Below are 19,453 nucleotides of genomic sequence, written 5' to 3' on the forward strand. Positions count from 1 at the left end.
ATTTGGTAACGTTTGGTTACGTTTCTGTGCGCTTTACGTACGAAAAATAAAAGGCAGATTGATGCTATTAACATGCTAACACACAACGCATTCAAAATGTTTTTTGAAATACACCGTGTGCAATATAATATTTTAGTATACGTTTTGAAACTTTGAATTTGCGAGTCCTTTATAAAGTTATAAGCAGGGCTATTACATTATCAAGCAAAAATTTAAGTATTTAGGGATTAGGATTTGCGCAGAAGACTAACAGTGCTACATATAGCGATCGTTCGCAACAGAGACAATCCTCTTCATTAGATATACAATGTAATTCTGTCTTCATGAATTGAAAGAGAAACGAAAAGAAGTCAACTTTTTAACTTCATGTAGCTTTCTCACCAATTGAACTTGATTTGATCCGCCATACATGATATTGCTGTGTGTTCTATTAATTCTATTAAATTATTTAATCGGCGTGGTTGTTTTTTATGCAGAATATCACAAGTAAGTTTAATTCATTGAAGTTCATAATGTTTGTACATATGGCGTGTTCGTAGTTTTGTATTTTCATTTTTATAATATATCATTTGTCCATTATCTGATTCTGACCACGAAAATATGGTGACTGTTTAAATGCGGAGCATATACTGGAAAAATGTAATGTCTCCTGTCAGTATAGACAAACAAATTTCTAGTTTATCCCCGCTTTAAATGGAAACGAAAAAAAAAAAAAAAACGAAGTTCGACTTTCAGCAGATTTCAACCGTTTTGTATAGTGTCTGATTCATGTAATGGACACAATTCTTTAGCACATAAGCAATCACACAACTTTCGGGAATAGATGTGTGTCTTAATGATTGTATCTCATCATGGAAGAAAACTCGTCTCCTTGCCTGAATTTTAGCTTCTTCCTGTTCAAGCTTGCGTGGAAGAAATAGTTGAACATCAATCGCAATCATTAAGAGAGGCACATTCTTAAAAATAAGCACAGGAGTACTGTTTTCTGTATGTTCCGTAGAGCTGTAAAATGCAGCTCTGTGGTGTGTTCACACTATTCTGTTGTAAACGCGGTGCGCTTAGTCTTTATTCTAGACGGCGAAGGGAATATCCAAAGCTTATGATACAGTGTATATCCTTTTATCTAAAAACAACAACAATAACAACAACAACCAAAAAAAAAAAAGATTCCTCTTGAATTTTACCGTATTTTGCAATTATTTATCATTTTCAGGCAAAAACGCTAGTGTGAAAACGCTAACACCACGCCGATGTCGCTTTATTTTCATCCAACAAAAAAGGATAATGCAAAAACAATGTACCGGTACACTACAATACATTATAATGAATAATATTGTAAATAAACAGAATGATTTTTGTTTAAAATTGATTTATTTGTTAGAGGGTAGTATGAAAATAGTATAGATAATCCCTATTATGAGGAACTTTAGATATGATAATGGTACATTGGTCCAGATAAAGACTAAGCGCACCGCGTGACAGCTGTGGACATCATAACCCTTTGGATATTCCCTTCGCTGCCTTGAATAAAGACTAAGCGCATCGCGTTTACAACAGAACACTTGTGGACATACGGAAGACAGTGCTCTTCTTTGTATAGCGGTTAATTTCGATTCAGAAGTATAGGGATATAAAAACGAGACCAAATTGGTTTTGAAAAAAAAAAAATCATTTTTTATGATTAAGCTACTCATTTGGAAATGCTATCATAGCTTGATAAGCATATCTCTGCCCGACAAACAAACTGACACCAAAAAGGTTTTGCCACCTCAGGTGGTACCAACAACCCATTTTTCGGGCCTTGGCCCATGGACTATAAATTGAAGTGTGTTTATGCTACATTTGAAGGGATAGCATATAGCGAAGGGAAAACAAACCTGAATGGCCATCTTCAGGAAGCTATTTTTTGTTGGCGATTATGAATTACTTAACTATGAAATTGAAAGAAAAACATACAGAAAAACAACTGCAAAATCTTTACATAATGTGCCATTATTTATAATCAAGTTTCCATTACTTTTCTTTTATGATACATTTCCTTCGATTAGTGCTCCTTTATTCTTTCCCATTACATTTCATCACTTTCCTTTCCAGCTATCCACTTCATTCCCGCCTACAAACGTATACAGATATTTTGCCCGTATATACAATCTAAAAAGATGTTGCCATAACATAGATAGGCTAACCTGACCGGATGTAACATTACATTTCGATTGCTAAAGTGTGATCGGATTACCATCCATCAAAAAGAATTTAGAAGACCATCATATTTCTCTCCCCCCCCCCCCACCCTCTTTGATCTCTCTCCCTATCTTTCCAGTTATCCAATTCTTTGATTGAATAGTATCATTAGTGAAGATCACTTCTCAATTATGCTTTGCCTGTATTATATATATATATATATATAATATATATACATTCATCAAACAACATTTAGAAGACCAGCCTATTTTTCTCCCTCTCTCTTTCTCTCCCTTTCAATCTTTCTTCTCATCGCATAGATTCCAGTGTTTCGCCTGAAGACCGGAAGACCTCATAAATGTTTTATCAAATATACAAATTCCACAAAACAATAGTCTTTCCGGTTAGTGATGAGTTTTCATCATAATTATATTATAACTAATAACTTCTGTCTTATCACTATGTGAAATCTTATTTCATGTGATTCGTAATGAGCAATACTTCTTGGCAGTAGAGTTTTAAGTCAATTATAACATTGTACATACAATTGGCAGCATTTAACCCCCTACTGTTGAATCACTATAATGTGCTCGTTGATCTCTTTTATTTATCCCATGGAAGCCTTAAGTCATATCTGTAGGCAGACATAATGGATAATTCCAGAAAGCAAACTTCTTATACAAAAAAAAAAAGAAACTTCTGTGTGGATGACAGGTACCGCAATAGCATGGATTTTTCAGATTTAGTTATCATAAGTTGTCAAAGAAAGCAAGAAAGATGCAATGATTTATTTGAATATTAAAAATCCCATCAGGCTCTTGTCAACATTATGAAAGGGATAATTGCTGAAACTAAACCGAGAAATAAACTCAAATGAAAGATTGGTCTGCGAAGCTCAACTTCGATGTTGCTTGAAGTTTTTTTCCTTTCTCTCATACTTATGAATGACAGTCTGATTATGTCATTTAAAGGTCGTTCAAATAATCTACTTGGCCAACAAACCAAATATTCTGTATAACATTCATGCAACGCAAGAGCCGATGGTTATTGCCTTTATAGGGTCCTATAATAATATTCATCATGGTGAAACACAGTCTAATATATGCGAATGTTTTACGCAAGAATACTTTGAATAGACCAGGTGGCCAGAGTATCAGGTTACATTGTACCTCATTGAATAGACAGGATGTTGATATAAAGACATTCCTGGACGCGCTCGTAGAAAAGTCGGGGATTATGAGCATAATAGAGAAGTTCAAAGGCCGATTACAGACGGTCTCTTTTTTCTGCACCGGTCCATAGAATGCATTTGCCTTCGTAGAAAGCGCTCCAAATTTGCGAAGGGTGATTCAATTTTGTGAGAGATGGACCTGTGATAACCCATCGCTTCAATTGAACACTTTGTAACACTTTGTTTATAGTCCATGGGCCAGGCCAGATATTGGTACCATCTGAGGTGGCAAAACCCTTTTGGTGTCATTTTGTTTGACGGGCATAGATGTGCTTATCAAGCTATGATAGCATTTCCAAATGAGTAGCTTAGTCATAGTAAATGAATTTTTAACCAATTTGGTCTCGTTATATCCCTATACTTCTGAATCGAAAGTAACCGCTATACAAAGAAGAGCACTGTCTTCTGTATGTTCCATAGAGCTGTAAAATGCAGCTCTATGGTATGTTCACCAGAGATGCCAAGTTCAAAAGGTTTATGAGTCAGATTTTTATGACTCGGCGTCTCGGCGTTCGCGCGCATGCGCACGCGAACGAGGAGGGTGTCCCCCTCCCATGGTAGGGAGCTTTTTTGAATCATGAGCTCTTAATGATGCGATCTGGTGCATACTTTAGTGACTATTTTTTACTAATTTTGAAAGGCAAAAGGGAAATATACCTTCAATTACAACTATCACTTTAATCCTTTGAGCTAGATGCTCCTTATTTTTGGCCCAAATTGCAGACTTCACCAGATGCGTGAGAAAAATGGGTGCCATGCGTGAGATCGTGAGACAGACCCTAAATGCTTGAGTCTCACGCAGAATGCATGAGACTTGGTAGCTCTGGTTCACAGTTGTTCTATTGTAAACGCGGTGCGCTTAGTCTTTATTCAAGGCAGCGAAAGGAATATCCAAAGGTTATGATGTCCACAGCGCTTAGTCTTTATTCTAGACGGCGAAGGGAATATCCAAAGCGTATCTAATATACAGTGTATATCCTTTTATCTAAAAACAACAACAACAACAAAAGCAATTCCTCGTGAATTTTACCGTATCTTTCAATTATTTATCATTTTCCCGCGAAAACGCTACGGTGAAAACGCTGATACCACGCCAATGTCGCTTTATTTCCCTCCAACAATATAAGATAATGCAAAAACAATGTACCGATACACTACGATACATTATAATGAATGATATTGTAAATGAACAGAGTGATTTTTGTTTAAACTGATGTATTTGTTGATAGGGTAGTATAAAAACCGTATAGATAATCTCTTTATGAGGAACTTTAGATATGATAACGGTACATTGGTCTAGATAAAGACTAAGCGCACCGCGTGACAGCTGTGGACATCATAACCCTTTGGATATTCCCTTCGCTGCCTTGAATAAAGACTAAGCGCACCGCGTTTACAACAGAACACCTGTGGACATACCACTGATCTCCCCTCTGTTAGAGGGGAGATCAGTGGGACATACAGAAGGCAGTGCTCTTCTTTGTATAGCGGTTTAGTTTCGATTCAGAAGTATAGGTATATAAAAACGAGACCAAATTGGTTAAAAATTCATTTATTATGACTAAGCTACTCATTTGGAAATGCTATCATAGCTTGATAAGCATATCTATGCCCGACAAACAAACTGACACCAAAAATGTTTTGCCACCTCAGATGGTACCAACAACCCATTTTTCGGGTCTTGGCCCATGGACTATTAGGAGCAAGGTATTTCGGGCAATAAAAGCATGAAGTGTTCTTGTCTTATCTCATGTGTATCGATGAAATCAAATGTTTTCATGCTGCTATTGAAGTGGTTTATTCACTTATTGTGCCAGCGTAACATATATATATATGTGTGTGTGTGTGTGTGTGTGTGTGTGTGTGTAACATATATATATATATATATATATATATATATATATATATATATATATATATATATGCATTTAGGTAGGACTACATTTTTTCATTCCATTAGACTTCGCGAACTCATGCACATTGCAGCATTTTCGTATTCATAAACGATTGCATCAAATGCTCATTTACTTTATACATTATGCTTATTGAATGAGATTAGTTCTTCATTTCTTTCTTGTCTTTTATCGGGGGATGACTGGTACTGTATAAACTATGAAACAAATATTGATTTACACTCATGACATAAGAGAAGAACAATTCAGCAAAATTAGCCGTCTGTTATGAGAGATTGAAGAATGCCAGGAGAAATGTTGTTTATTTCAACAAAAATATTGCCTTTTCCTTATTTTCTCAAGTGATGTGATAATTTTAGGCCTTCAAACCTGTGTGGCTTGTGCTTGTCATACTTCTATGATCATGTCGGCTTCTTCTACAGCTGCTGGAACATACGCGATGGCCAGCCTTTTTGTTGTTGTTGTTGTTGTTGTTGTTGTTGTTGTTGTTGTTGTTGCTAAATTGAATAAACTTCTGCGTCGAATTCGGGAATGGTCACCTGCGACCCTGCTTGAAAAGACGCTCTCTCACATGGAGACGAATTTGAATTGTCTATGGGCATTCTAATTTGAATAGTTTTTTGAAGTGATAGGATATAGTGAGAGGAAACTGAGATTGAATTATGAACATATTCATGGCGCTATCTTTTTTTTTCTTTTATTTTGTCGACGAGTTTGAATTACATAACTGTAAAATTAGAAAACAAACGTACACACACACACACACACAGAAAAAAAATGACTATGAAATCTTTGCATAATGATAAACCATTTTGAACACTCGAATATGCCATTTTCTCCTCCTTTGTAATACATTTGCCTCGATTCGTGCTCCTTCATTTTTATCTCGTTGCATCACATTACGAGTACTTTCCTTTCCAGCTATCCACTATGTCTTCTTCATTCTCATCATCTTCAATTAGTCGTCTAGATTGAATATCCTCATCGATGGTGGCGATCACTTATCCAAGATACTTTGCCCGTATTATTATGTATAATCTAATAAGATATCACCATAACCAAGATTATAGGCAAACCTAGCCGTGTATAATATTTCATTTCGTTTGCAAAAGTGTGTTCAGATTACCATTCATCGAACAAAATTAAGAAGACCAGCCTATTTTATTTTTTGTCTCTATCTCTCAATCTTTCTTCTTATCGCATAGACTCCGATGTTTCATACGCAGACCGAAAGAGCTTATAAATGTTCCGTCAACTGACTTGAACATGTGTTTTATAAAATTATATACTTGTAAGTGAATATATATATATATATATATATATATATATATATATATATATATATTCTCCTCCCTTTCTCATGTCTCTCTCTCTCTCTCTCACACACACACACGCACACACACACACACACATAGACAAAACAATAATCTATCCCGTTTGCTGATGACTTTTATCACATATATCATATCACTGTGTAAGATTTAATCTCACTTGTTGTGTAGTGAACAATATCTCATCCCGACATTACGGTATATATAGGGTTGTAAGTGAATCGTGATTGCACATAAACTTTGCAACATTAAACCCGACATCAAACCTACAAATGCGCTCGTTGATCTCCTTTATTGATCCCATGGAAACCTAAGTCATATAATAATGGTCGAAATCTGGAGGCAGTCATGATAGATAAATTCAAAAAGAAAACGTCTCTATAAAAAAAAAGAAATAGATAAATAAATAAATAAATCGTGGATTTCACAGGTTTAGTCATCATTAGTTGTCAAAGATTGCGAGAGAGGTGCAATGATTTATTTGAATATTGAACATCCCATCAGCTTTTGTCAACATTATAAAATTGTTGAAACAAAACCGAGAAACCAACTCAAATGGAAGATTAGTTCGCGAAACTCAACTTCGATGTTGCTTGAAGTTGTCGTTTTTTTTTTCTGTCATACTTATGAGTGACAGTCTGCTTATAAGATCGTTAAAAGAATCTACATGGCCAAAGAACCAAATGGAGGATCCCTGTATAGCATTCATACAACGCAAGAGCCGATATTGCTACTGTGGGGTCCTATATATTCATCATGGTGAAACACAGCCTAACATAATTACGCGCGTGTATTACGTAAGAATACTTTGAATAGACCAGGTGGCCAGAGTATCAGGTTACATTGTACCCCATGAATAGTCAGAATGTTGATACAAAAACATCCCTGGACGCGCTCGTAGCCGCCATCTGAAAAGTCGGGGATTATGAGCATAATAGAGATGTTCAAAGGCCGATTACAGACAGCCAGTTTTTTCTGCCCCTGTCCATCGAATACATTATAATGAGGTGCTTCGTATGTATTATGTAACCTTTTTTTGCGGACCCTAATGATTTAATGGTTGTTGGGAATCGAATGTGCAAGTTCTCATGTGGTTGTTACCAACATTTATCATAGCATTTATACTTCGACAATGACATACGCTGCAATAAAGCGAGAAACAAGACATATGGCAGAAGTTTTTTGTTCTTTTCAATCTCTTCCTCTCATACGCTTAGCATTCACGATCGAGAAGACTTCGCGCTACCGCCAATGAGGGCGTATGAGAGAGTGAAAAAAAGATAAGAGTCCCGTATCGGGGCGGGACTAGCAGGATGCTGGATTCGCACGGACTCGCACGGTAGCGTGCCAACACTACGCACGGTACCGTGCCAACACCTCGCACGGTAGCGTGCCAGATGGTCCGCACTCGACGGTGGCACGCAGCCGCACGGAGTCGCACTGACTGGCACGCAGCCGCACGGAGGCGCACGAGGTCGCACGGAGTCGCACGGGGGCGTACAGAAGCGCACGCACCCGCACGAGGCCGTGCGAAATGGCACGGAGCCGCACGCACCCGTGCGAAACCGCACGCAGCCGCACGAAGCAGCCCCGTGCGCAGTGCGTGCGGGAGTAACATAACTTAATGGTCTGACTGTATCTAGGAGACATTTGTGCATTTGACTTCATCTCAGTGAGCAAAACTGAGTACCAAATCAGGAAGGCCTTTATTCTTTTGTCGCAATTTGAAGAAAATGCTGTGAAGTCTTCACAGACGCTTTTACAGATCAGGAAGACTTGGCACATCTGGTAATCATACACCCCATACAGGAAATGGTGGACCAACAAGAGACACGGATGTCACTTATTTATATTTGAATCACTATTCTCTTCTCCACTGGAGAATTTAATAAACAAGCCCCTGCCTCTCCTGTTTACTTTGCCTGTACTTTTTTTTAAAATCATTTTTGAACTGGCAATAATATAGTAGGAAAGCCCAAAAACTCAACAATTGATGCATTGCTGAAATTTACCAAACTCTGCTACATTGCAGAGTGCCTGTTGCAAAGTCCTTGTTTGGTTTAACTGAGACCTCCACTGAATGTTCAGGGTTGAAACACTGTTTTTACATTCACATTCTCAAATAAAGAAGAGAGGTTTCAAACTTGTCAATGCTTCTTACTCTTGAAATAAGTAGGCCTTCTCTCTGGGGAGAACTCGCTCAAACTGGTTCCTGTATGTTGTCGTTCCCCTCAAGCCCCTCAGGGTGTCACATGGGAGACTAGGCGGTTGGGAGCACAGAATTCGTGTTTGGAATAGCGCCCTCACTGGCCTGTACTCGCATACTTTGGACCATTCACCACTGTAAGCTACCCAACAAAGGGAATTTTCCGTCCGCTCTGGGGATGTAAACAAGCCTTCCCATTGCACTTTCTTTTCTTCGTGTCTGAGAAAATAAGAAACAATACACTCATGCAACGATGCTGTTATAAGTAAAATCCTGATACAAACACATCATAATGACTTCAAAGGATCGTTGAGATATTGGTTTAGGATAGAGCACAGGCCCGTAGCCAGGGAGGTGCGTAGGGTGCGTACGCACCCCCCCCCCCCCCCCAAATTCTGAAAGGTCCACTTTTTCATAATAACGGTTTTTAGCAATTCTCAAGATAACAATCCAAATAAATATAAAGACACATTATATGCTACGTAAATGTGGAAGAGTACGTTTAACAATGTTAAAAATAATTGTACGAAACCCTTTTGTTGTATGAACCATCGGATCGTCCCCATGCACACAAACACAAATGTTATGTATGAATTTGTGCGAGCTATTATTATATTGGCACTGCATGCCATGGCCCTTGGCGTGTGTGACCGGTGTTTTTTTTTTTCCACTGGCCGCCCGAGTACGTGCGATTCGTGGATGACATTGAGGTTGACACTTGCATATTTTCACAGGAACAGAGGTAAGTGGATGAAAATCCAATAGCCTCAAGTTTACATATATGATAAAAATTAAAGAAATTTCCTCGAAATTACTATAATCGAAAACCTGAGACATTTTATATCTACGTCTCACAAAGATATAGTACATGTATATATAAGTACATGTTGGCATGATAATGCCTGGGGATAGATTATTATGTCAACTATTTTCCATTATGAATGCATGCTCCAATCAAATCGTATGAGAGAGAATGGAAAGTGCTGAGCTATGAAGTAAAATGGTAAAGTAAAAAGTTTGTCCGATAGTATTACAAAAGCCTGAATATTGCAAGAGCTCCGGAGTAAAAACAGTCAGTGAAAAACCCTATGTATGATAGCATTGTGAGAGCGTTAGACTGCATTGTGACGCATCGTTATTTAATTTACATTCTTTATTGATATATTTTCATAAATATCTCAGGTAATGAGTGGGATTGGATTACAATTCTCACTTACAGCTTTGTAGAAGTCTGAGTCAACAGTATCACACAGTACTTCAAGACGTATTATAGTACAAACGATTTCTTGAGCCTGCACCGTTTCAGGCTCTGTTCTGGATACGGCGGTAGAAACTCATTCTTTTTTGTTGTTTATTTTATCATTATTTACTAATCTCTTTTCTAACTTACAGGTAGCGGATTTCTTTGCAGGCCAAATTCGGAAATGTAGTGTTGATTATTACTTATACATTTTCTCATGTTGTGACAGTTTTATTGGTTCTCATTTTAAAGTGAGCCAAAACCTAAGAACATTTTCACTTATAATTTCCAAAGAGTATCATGCAGGCACGCAAACTCATTTTAGTTGTATTTCATTTAAATGTAATGGGTAAGAGGGTATAAGAGAGAATGGAAAGTGCTGAGCTATGAAGTAAAATGGTAAAGTAAAAAGTTTGTAAGATAGTATTACAAAAGAAACTCATTCTTTTTTGTTTGTTTATTTTATCATTATTTACTTATCTCTCTTCTAACTTAAATGTAGTGGATCTCTTTGCAGCCCAAATTCGAAAATGCCTAGAGACAGCTAGTAACCAAATATGCTACTATAATTTAATAGATAAGAAATAACCATTCCAATATGTATCTTAGTGTGCACAGTAAGACAGAACAAATCAAATAGGAAAACATCTGAGCACTATAGCCTGAGGTCTGAATTTGCACTCAACTTCTTCCAATGGCTAACGGATGTTTAATTTTTGAATTTCACTGACCTCCAAATTTCACAAAGAAAACCTTCTTAGCATGATGGTTAATATGACATTTGACTGATATTGGAGATGTTTGCGAATCGGATCTACTACCTTTAATATTATTAAATCTAAAATGATTATTTGAAAGTTCGGAAATGCTGGAAATATCCTACCACAAGGAGGCAAAATATAAATGGTTCACATTTACAATTCATTTTGTTTTAAAAGTTCTCTTATTTATTTTCGTTTTTGACAAACTCGCATACCAGGCTTCAGGCCTGCTAACGCGGGTATACAATAGAAAAAATAAAAGTTAAAACAACACCAGGAAAATCACTATTCTCAATTTTGCGGCGCGCTACGCGCGCAGAGTCTCGAACACAATTAAACTTTGCAACTTCCTGGCAAAATGAGTTTTTACTATTTCCTAGATGAAATACTGTAACGCGATTGCATGCAACAGACAAAAATACAAATTTCCTCGAGACTTTAAAACGTCATTAAAACAGTCAAAATTCACAATTTGCGGCGCGCTTCGCGCGCAAATTCTTATACAACTTTTGTAGTTCGGTCGTCCAAAGGATATATATATATACAATTGTGTGTGTGTGAGTGTGTGTGTGTGTCATCATTGGTATTGGTACCGATGGTCCGTTTTTTTAGTGACCGCACCCCCCCCCCCCCTTGAAAAATCCTGGCTACGGGCCTGGAGCATAAAAAATATTACACATGCAGCAGTAGATAAAAAGAAATATCAGTGATTCCTTTTAATCAAAACAGCTGTCATTTCTCACATTCAAAGTGACAGCAAAGAAATATTTATACAGGGGATTTCTGATATAATGAAGTCCTTGGGACTGACAGTTTTTTGTTGTTTTTTTTTTTGTTACATACTGTATTTCAAAAATTTCAATGTAGGCAAAACAGTAAAGTATACAAAGATGTATAGATGATAACTGTGGGACCTGAACTTTTTCTTCGTTATACCAAGACTTTCGTTATAGCAATGTTTGCTATAACGGGATTCACTGCATTAAAATTGTGACCATTGCAACACAAGATAACAGAAAAGATCCATCAATGAGATTCCCTGATACATCAAAAACACACAGATTAAACTAAATACTAGCTCAGAACCATGTTTTGTTAACCGATCAAGTCTTGGATATAGACAATATTTCATGAGTGACTCAACTTACTAGCAAACATCTGCAAGGAAATGAGAAATACATCACAAAATATCGGGACAAAAGTCGGTTATTTCCAACCTTTGAGATGATATCCAGCGAGTCGTTTATTTCACGATCGAATATCAGTCAACTTGCAAAATTAAAAAAAATAATAATAAAATAAATAAAAGCATAGGGTAAGTGTGCCATATTTCCCTGTGCATAATTGAATTCAATTCTTGCAGTCAGGCAGACTGTACAACAAGGATACTTTCAGGAGACTCCATTTACTACGTCATCCTGTCAAAACAGGATGATAAAAAATCACTGCTCTAAGAGCAAAAAGCAAAAACCAACCGAAAAGACCCCCTGAGGTAGTCCACAGCCTCACTCGGATGGACCAGAGTCACATATACTTGCACCTTGCCGGCCCAGCCTGCCAAAAAGTACAAGCTGTACGTCCCATTGTCGTGGTCGACAATCCTTGCAGCAGTGCTCGCCTGCATGGAAAAAAAACCAAGGCAAGTTCTTTGTATGTAATGTTTTCTGTAAAGAAATTTCAGGAATTAATATTGGTATAATTGATAGACTGAAATATTTTTTTACTATCTTTGTTTTATTTCCGGATTTTGAATTTGATTGCTGATTCAGTGCTACGAGCGCGGAATGCGTGAAATTGAATGCTCGGAATAGGAACTTGAATGACAAAAGTATGAAATTGACCGGGAAAACCTATATTATGTACTCATGTAAGCGTTATGTATATTGCTTTGTATAACTTTATATGGAAATGAAATCATTTGAATTTAATTAAATTGAAGTGGCAAAGGTGAGCATGTTCCACTAAGATCATCTGCTCAATATATATCTAACAGAAAATTGCCGTTATTTCATCTCCTTGCACTTCATTTCATTAGGAGTGTTTCACGCCAGTGAAAAACTGTCCACTACTTGTGAAAGCATCCCTTCTACTAGATCATCAGACAAGGCCCCAAGTGCATTGTATAACCCACATTCATGTCCAATGCTTTGTTTCATGCACCTATTGAGAAAAAAAAAAAGATTCCACCATGAGAATGGGAGAAGTTTCTTCAAATTAGAACACAAAATAAGTATATTCACAAATTAATCAAGTTTCCATGATCTCATGAAACAGTGATATGTACAGCAGCCATTATGTTAATCAGAAAAGGAGATTTATTTCTGCTCTCACAAGACAGTGTTCCATTTAATACAAATACATACATCTCCAAAATTTCCTTGAGAAAAAAACAAACAAAACAAAAACAAAACCCCCACTAGTTTCCTTTGTTGTTTTGTTGAGGTAACCTTTTGAGGGAAAGGGTGGCACTTAATTAATCAGTCAAAAACGTGAAGTTTATATTTTTGTGCACAAACTGACACTGGAAATGTGACTTAATGACACCATCCCTCAGCTAATTTGCATATAATGCAATTGTCATCAATATCCCTACTCAGTGAAAGCCTGTGAAACTCCTAACTTCCGTAACTTTTAAAGTTTCAATTCAACTTTGATGAAACTTACAAAGATTCTGTTCCTCTAATTTGATTATTCTTTTCACAAATTCAATCTGACAATGGTGTGAAACATAATGTGTCCATCTTTGGAATAATAAATTATTTCCCTGAACATTTGCCACTGCCAAATCACAATTGAATCGAGGGTGACTACATTACAAGTATGACTCCAGAAAACAAAATGTGCTAAAGAGAGAAGGGATTGCTATGTTTAACAATTTTCCCAATACACAGCAAATGGGAAGAGAAAATAGAGTGCAATGCAATGCTTTATATATTTCAGATTATAACAGCTGCCGCACATCCGCAGAGCAAATTCTGACCCATTCAAGATGGAGAATCATATCAGACACAGGGTGAGGAATATATATTTAAAAAAACCACACAAATATCCACCCAACATTTAATAGCATTAATCTACCTTTAGTTTGGGTGTTTGTAGAACAGCGTACCAGAAATCACCGCCCCGGTGCCGAGCTCGCCCGTTGGCATCCTTGGCAAACAGATGGTAGTGTAACGTATCGCCTACGCTTGGATGCTGTGGAGATATCAGTTCATAGTCACTGGTGACCGCTGAAGTAAGTCCCATTGATAAGGGCTGCACATCCACAGCAACAAGTGACTGACCAATGGCACCATTGGCGATGGGCTCATCTGGAAATGGTCTCCCGTGTGTAGTGTTCCAAGGTGATAGTATATGGTGCCACCTGGTCTCAAGCCCTTTTTTTGTAAGATCACTGTTACAAGTAGTTGTTGATGTCACGGGTTCATCAATATGACCAAACTGTTAATAGAGAAATGAAATGAAAATTATTACATCTGTTTGAATGAACTAATGGTTGTTAATCTAATGAGCTAGAAAAGACATTGATGCACAGAGAATCGTTTTGTGTTTGAAACAGATACATCCTCACGAAATCTCACAAATCACAAGCACATATTATATGCAAATGTACAAAGGCAAACATGCCTGTGTACATCTTCTTCTTCTTCTTCTATTTATTCTGCCTCCTTCAATCCTGAAGATTCTTGCAGATTTACATGTGTGTGTGCGTATCACAAGGGCACCTGAGTGTGCAGTGCCTGGATGCAAGGTGCATATATACATGGTGCAAGTAAAAAAAAAAAAAAAAAAAAAAAAAAAAAAAACGTTGCTCAATTTACTCCACATCTTCCGTTAGGCGATGACGGAAGACCTCTACAGACGGTGCCAGGATGACCACTTGGGGCAGGCTGTTCCACTGCCGTACTGGGCTCACATGGGTAAATAATTCCCCATAGAGACGTGTGTTAAAATTCAAATTTCAAAAAATTCCGTAAAATAGCTGGGAGAAATGAGGTGTTTCATCTTCACTAACCTGAATAAGTGAGATATTACCTTTCATCCATCAGATTGCCAGGGTGGGTTGTTCTGCTCTAATTCTGTCCAGGGGTCCGCAAAGCCAGACTACGAGTTCTTGTCACTCAAAAACTCACCTATTTTCCGTACACGTACCCAATGAAATATAGTCCCCTCAAATTCCATCAGAAAAGCTTTCATCTTCCAACCAAACTGCAGTTTGTAGAGGAATTCATACTCAATATCTACAGCTATTCAGTTTTTTGCCAAACTACATCACTGATTTTTAATTAATTTTTTTCTTCATTTATTTTGGTATCTTTGGTACGAATTTGTGAAGGGGTCTGGGACAGTCCATTTTATTTACAGGTGTGAGCCCTATACTGTGCGAGGAAAGAAGGACTGTTTATGTGATTGTTGTTCTGTCCTGGAGATGGGGACCAGATATCACACACGTACATAAATGTACATACACATACTTCCGAATTAGAAAGCATCAACCTGGTTTGATTGAAAATAACATAGTCTTCGATCATTCTATCCAATGTGGTGTGTCCCTCACTGAACTAAATCTATGGAAACCAACATTTTTTGCAGATATATAATGTATATAATAATATGGGGAAGAGTCGAGCTACCTTTTGAATACTTTAAATAGACCTTGATGCAACTTATTTGTGGTATTCTTTCAGTGTATGCTATTATAAACTACCTAATACTTCTTCTTCAGAGGTGCTACAAACTATCATTCCTTACCTATTCATGTAAAAAAATTTGTTTAGTTTTCAATTAGAAAGGGACAGGAGACAGACTTTTCTCCCATTTCCAGGATTCTGGACCTGTTAAAAGTTATTTATGAACACAACGGTGGAAATTTGATCAAAATTTGATAAATATGAAGGAAGTTATGCAATTGTGTGATGGAGTTTCACTCATTTTCACCCAAAACAAGTTCTAGACCAGTCAATATGAAGTTTTCCCAGTTTATTTCCACACATTATACCAAATTTATTATATTATCATTAGACTTACACCTGATACACATTTTAAGCTAAGTTTTGGTAACCTAACTTTGACTTTTATCGTTTCATGCATTTTTTAAAAAATTCCATTCCAACCATTCCACCAAATTATATCACTATTGCACTTCTAACTGATGTTATGGCACAAGAATGACATTTCGTACTACAGTGACCTTTGACCCATCACTACAGTCATGTTCATGCAACTGGTTGCTGTTATTGTCCATCCTATCCACTCAATTTACATTATCACTGGACATTCAAAGTGGAAGTAAAGACTTAAATTTGTTACATTCTTCTTCCTACATTATGGCAACCTCTGACTTTGACCTTTGACCACTTTGATTTCATGGAAGTAATTGTCCATTTACTTCTACAATTCACCATGAAATTACTGGACAATAAAAATGAAGCCAAAGCTATTATATATATATATATATATATATATATATATATATATATATATATATATATATATATATATATCATTTTCAGCTAAAGTTTGGTGACCTTTGACCATGAGGACTTAATGCCCAAAACTTTATTAATGCATCCTACACCTCAAGAACAAGGTACCAAGAAAATCCAACAAGCAGTTACCTTGTCACCTAGTTCACTTGTTACGTACCTTTCCTCACATCCTGCAGAGTGCTATGGTCATGGTTCACTCGCATCTGATGAGGTTACTGCATACATGAACGCTCTTTCACACTAAGCACACAGATTGTTTTGTATGGCTCATCATCATATACCCATACACATGACTTGATTCTATTGTTCAGTTTTCCCCTTGGAAGCATTCTAGTTGTGCTGTATTTGTCATGCCTTTGTCTTTTCAAGTCAGAAATTTAATGTTTAGCTTATGAAATAAGTGTACTTTGCACTAGAGAACTCACTGAGAACACTAATGGTTAGTTGTCTCATGCACACTCCACTAGTCATCACTTTATTATCACCTCATGATTTTGCCATAAAATTTTTGCTGAATTGTGTTTACAAAACAGAATGACGTAAAGGAAATGTATTAAGAGAGCTATCTGCATTGTTTACATTATAGAGCAAGTAAGATGTAGAAAAAAAAAACACCGCAAATTTGCAAAGATAGTGTTGTCTTTACAAGTGTTTCTTTATCAATCTCGTGTGTAACACAATCTATAGCAAGGAAGCATCTTAGAGCAGAGTACACATCTTATTTGCATGGATTAATAAACTCAAACATGCTTTATTTGACTATCAACAAAATATCACAATATTGATGCAATAAGACAAGTACAGTGGACTCCCATTATACCGAAGTCCTCGGGTCTGGTAGTTTTCTTGGATCGTTATAGCGAAATTTCGTTATAACCGAACAAATAAACAATAGAATAAATAGAGCGTATACTTCATAACCTGAACTTCGTTACAACCGGCTTGTTCATCATAATGGGAGTGCACTGTAACGTAATCTATCAATAATTGTTGAATCTGGCCTAAAGAATCTAAATAAATTCACACAAATTCCTTTTCAAATATAAGAACAGGGGGGTTTCATCAGGTACCATCTATTATACAGTTGTAAATGTTTTATTTCTTAAAAATCTTTGCTAACAAATGAAAGTGATTTCAGTAGGATTCAATATACATTGAAGGACGAGGCCTGTTTACCATTGTATTAGAATAATATGGATATTTTTTCCTCAAAGGACAAATCTATTCACCTGCTCATACATGATAATTCTTGGAATGCACACTGCATGCATTAGTGAATTGTGGCCATGTTGGGCAAGCCTTGGGCAAACTTTCTAGTTGTCATTAAATGGACAGTTTTTTGTTATGTATACAGGTGTGTAAAAAATGAATTTGTCCGTTAGCTATCAACTCATCAAGTTCAAGAAACAATATTTCTTGGGTTTGGTGCTGTATACCATAATGATTTTACCATTCATTGCTACTGTTGCATAAAACTAAAACAAAATATTATTTTTTCCATTTTGAGCCTTTTGTTGAACACAAGTTTGTGATTGGTTGCAGAATTGCTAATAGCCTATGAATGGCTAAATCTATAACAGACTTTTAAACAAGCTACACAATATAAAAGAAGACATTGATTTCTGTTCTTCTGGTATATTGTATACTTAATTGTAAAATCTTTTTTTTTTTCAGCAAATTTAGCTAGTTCCATCTAAACTTTTTCTGATGTTAACTACTGTCATGTGAAATTCAAAGGTGCCAACTGTAATGAAGGTAAGATGATAATTCATGCTGCAAAATTCCCTAGAACTTATTGGGTTAAGTGAATAGCATGTAGGATATGCGTATAATTTCTCAGGTGTTGAGTGTTTTGTGCCACAGGGGCTTCAAGAAGGCACACTTCTGAAGACCAGAGTGAATACACATTAAAACCATTTAATTGAAACATTTAAAAAGCATTTGAAGTCATAATATTATGTTCGCATCTTCGTTTGATAGAATATTTGTTGACTCTTCTTGGTATATATTTCTGACTCTTCTTGGTATATATTTCTATCTCTTCCTTGTTCTTCAACTTTCATACTTATGTACAACGTACAATATTATGTTATTCTCTCTATATGTCCCTCTGCACCTCTGCACCTTAGTGGTATAAGGTTAGAGTAAAGATTAGGGTTAGGGTTAGGATTGGGCTGTGGATTAGGATTAGGGTTAGGGTAAGGGAAAGGGTAAGGGGTAATTGCCCAGGGGTAATTGCCCTAGACCCCCTCAGTATATATGGGCCACTATCAATGGCGCATGAATGCTGGACTTAGTATTATCATTGTTATTATGCCAAAACATGTCTTTGTGTTGTACGATATGCTCTGATCACACAGTACATGCTTTTGCGTTGTTTGTTTGTGAGACTAAACTTGACTTCTGAATCCAATAGGGCTATACTCTCTGTGACCTCTGATACTCTACTTCCACTACTAGTCAACATCATTCTTTCATTCAACAGGATAAATGCAATGCTGGAGTGGTTCATAATGCAGTGTCAAACCAACATGATCACTGCATAATCTACATGTAGGGCCTATGTTTAATCAGGGAGGTGGGACTTGTCAAAAGTCCCACCTCCTTGGTTTAATTAACTAACTTCACAGTGAATGCTTTGACACTTGCTCCTTCAGGGAAGTGGGACTTGGTTCCTTTCAGGTGTAATGCATGAACTGGACTCATGATAATGACAGTTGACTATTAAGGGGTCTAGGAACATTTTTGTTTTGCTTTGTTTGCCTGTTTGGGTTTTTTTTTTTTTTTTTTGAGGGGGTGGGGGATAGGAAAAATCAAAGGACGGAACCTTCATTCAGGAAGTCATGGGTATTATTTCTCTTTTTTTTAAGACCCCAAAAATCAAAGGGGGGGGGGCAGTTGTGATTTTCTCCAGGGAAACTGTAGTACCATATATCCTGTTTTTATAACACAGCTTTGTACTGACACAAGCAGTTCACACAAGCAGGAAATGCAAAATCAAGATCAAGCCAGCAGCGAATGCAGTTGCTAAGGAGTCGGGCAATACCCATCCATGCCTTTGCCTACAAGATTACTAATAACCGTCTGCTTGTGTGGTGATG

General features: G+C 36.9%; 1 protein-coding gene across 1 annotated transcript in view; it reads right to left on the reverse strand.

The window, feature by feature from the left end:
* Positions 1-19,453, reverse strand: part of LOC140231017 (NXPE family member 1-like) — a 34,602-nt gene that overhangs the window by 14,465 nt on the left and 684 nt on the right. Inside the window, exons 2-4 of the mRNA XM_072311207.1 lie at positions 13,942-14,304; positions 12,339-12,481; positions 8,818-9,081 (exon numbers count right to left, since the gene is read on the reverse strand). Of these exons, the coding sequence (XP_072167308.1) occupies positions 8,818-9,081; positions 12,339-12,481; positions 13,942-14,304 (770 nt within the window). The remainder of the gene's footprint in view (positions 1-8,817; positions 9,082-12,338; positions 12,482-13,941; positions 14,305-19,453) is intronic.

This window comes from Diadema setosum, chromosome 1, assembly GCF_964275005.1.
Source record: "Diadema setosum chromosome 1, eeDiaSeto1, whole genome shotgun sequence".
Classification (NCBI taxonomy): domain Eukaryota; kingdom Metazoa; phylum Echinodermata; class Echinoidea; order Diadematoida; family Diadematidae; genus Diadema; species Diadema setosum.